The sequence below is a fragment of the Salpingoeca rosetta genome (assembly GCF_000188695.1).
Source record: "Salpingoeca rosetta unplaced genomic scaffold supercont1.1, whole genome shotgun sequence".
NCBI lineage: Eukaryota > Choanoflagellata > Craspedida > Salpingoecidae > Salpingoeca > Salpingoeca rosetta.
In genome coordinates, this window is record NW_004457740.1 from 1275474 (window position 1) to 1277973 (window position 2500).

The 2500-nt window shown below is 53.6% G+C and overlaps 1 protein-coding gene across 1 annotated transcript in view; it reads left to right on the plus strand.

Moving 5' to 3' along the window:
• Window positions 1–2500, plus strand: part of PTSG_00284 (starch branching enzyme II) — a 6399-nt gene that overhangs the window by 2281 nt on the left and 1618 nt on the right. The window contains exons 4-10 of the mRNA XM_004998778.1: window positions 258–389; window positions 548–636; window positions 933–1034; window positions 1344–1391; window positions 1541–1618; window positions 2068–2113; window positions 2333–2422. Of these exons, the coding sequence (XP_004998835.1) occupies window positions 258–389; window positions 548–636; window positions 933–1034; window positions 1344–1391; window positions 1541–1618; window positions 2068–2113; window positions 2333–2422 (585 nt within the window). The remainder of the gene's footprint in view (window positions 1–257; window positions 390–547; window positions 637–932; window positions 1035–1343; window positions 1392–1540; window positions 1619–2067; window positions 2114–2332; window positions 2423–2500) is intronic.

Consider the following 2500-nt stretch of genomic DNA (forward strand, 5'->3'; position numbering starts at 1 on the left):
CAAGCAGCAGCCAGCAGGAACAAGAATCTTCTCTTGCAACACCCCAAGAAAAGAAAACGACTACTAAGTCAAAAGCTGTCGGCTTTCCCACAATCACCATGAAGAACTCCGGTAAAATGAGTGCTCATAACAGACCATATACTCACATAGGGTTTATGTATCCGTAATTAGCTCAGTGAACATGCACGCACACACACACACACACACACACACACACACACACACACACACACACACACACACACACCCGATCACAGCGAGCTACGACGACTACTTTGGATCGGATGTGGACGAGGAAGCGGTGGCGTACCTCATGCTGGCCAACCAGCTCATCCACGACGTGCTTCCCTCAGCCATCACCGTCGCAGAGGACGTCTCTGGCTACCCAGGTCTGTTGCTCCCCCACATGTGTGTGTGTGTGCTTTCACGCATGGAGTTGCTGTCGGCCTCTATTCCCTCGCCGCTGTCTCACGTGCCATCATTGCATGTGCTGCGCGCCGCTTCTTCGCTGCTTACCGTTCGCCTGTGCTGGACCTGATTTCTGCAGCCATTTGCCGGCCGGTTGCCGAGGGCGGCATTGGGTTCGACTACAAGCTGGCAATGGCGGTGCCCGACATGTGGATCAAGCTCCTCAAGGTCTCGTCTTGTTCGCTGTTGCCAATGAGGAAGAAGAAAGGGAAAGGAAACGGTTGAACGGGTGGGAGGAAGATGTTGCGCTGGCGGCAGGATTGGCAGTGACACTGGGAGCAAGACTGGACATGACCGTGATGTGATGTTCATGCTTGAAAGGTTTAGGGTTGTGGTGGGGTTTGGGTTCGTGTGTGCACGTGCGGCGCGTGTGGCTGGGCGATGGATGTGTTTGCGCAACCCTGGTCTTTTCTTGTTGTTCTCATGTATGGCACATGCATGCGGACGGCTTTCAACACAATCAGGAGCAAGCGGACGAGGAGTGGGGTATGGGTCACATTGTCCACTCGTTGGAGAACAGGCGTTACAAAGAAAAATCCATCGCCTACGCTGAAAGCCACGACCAGGTGAGCGTTTGCGTCCAAATACCCCCACCTTTCTTGGGTGTTCTTCAGTGCTTGCATGGACAAGGTGCGCCGGGGTGGTGCTCAGGTGGCACCTTATTACGGCGCCGAAACACGCCCACACAGACAGGCGCACGCCCTCACAGACAGGCGCACGCCCTCACAGACAGGCGCACGCCCACTATCCTCCATCGTCATACTTACGAACAACAACAACAACAACAACAACAACAACAACAACAACAACAACAACAACAACAACAACAACAACAACAACAACAACAACAACACCCGCACATTTCACATGCGCAGGCGCTGGTTGGCGACAAGACCATTGCCTTCTGGCTGATGGATAAAGAGGTAAGCGGGCTTGCAAGTTTGTTCAGACGTACTCCTCTTTGCTTGCTTTCTCTGCGCTGACGACAACAGTGGTCGTCAACGTGACCCACGTCTGGTCATGCCCTGTGCGTCGTGTCGACACTCAAACGCCATGGCTCGTGCGCCAACAGATGTACACGCACATGTCTGTGCTCAGCGAACAAAGCGCCATTGTTGACCGCGGCGTTGCCCTTCACAAAATGATTCGGGTGGGTCCACAGTTACGTACATGGGTGTGTTGTGTGTGTTGTGTGTGTGTGTGTGCGTGCGTGTATGTGTATGGTGTGTGTGCGTGTGTGTGCGTGTGTGTGCGTGTTGTGCTTTGTGTGTGTGTGTGTGCGTGTTGTGCTTTGTGTGCGTGTGTGTGCGTGTGCGTGTGTGTATGCGTGGTTGTGTGTGTGCGTGTGTGTGCGTGTGCGTGTACGCGTCGCTCTCTGCACGTGTTTTTTGTTTTGTATCGCTCTCTGCACGTGTTTGCTTTGTGTCTGTGCTCTTGGCTTCTGGACTTTTTGAGTCGCTGCAAGTGCCAATCCGTTTGCATCATCGCATGCGCGGACACGCAGTTGCACCATCGCACGCATTTGCAACCAGAGTACTGCTGCTCAATTCTCATGCAGATTGCTGTGTGTCATTCCCGCATCCCTTGCGTGTGCTTCAGTTCATTACACACGCACTTGGAGGGGAGGGCTATCTGAACTTCATTGGTGCGCTGCACGTGTGTGTGTATGTGTGTTGTTGCCATGTGGTGGTGCCGTGTGGTGTGGTGCGGTTAATGTGTGTGCATGTTTTTTTCCCAATGGTTCATGGGAGCTCGCGTTCTCAGGTTGCAGGTGCCACTGCGGCCCAGATGTATGATTCCGTGTTGACGTTCTGCTGCCACACAACGCTTCTGTTGTTGGAACTTGGTTTGTGTGTACGCCCAGGCAACGAATTCGGGCATCCGGAATGGCTTGATTTTCCACGCGAGGGCAACAACGAGAGCTACCACCATGCTCGCCGACAGTGGCATCTCGGTAAGGACTGCAGACCCATCAAGCGCCCCTAACATGGACAAAGACTTACGCACACACACACACAATCACACACCTGCA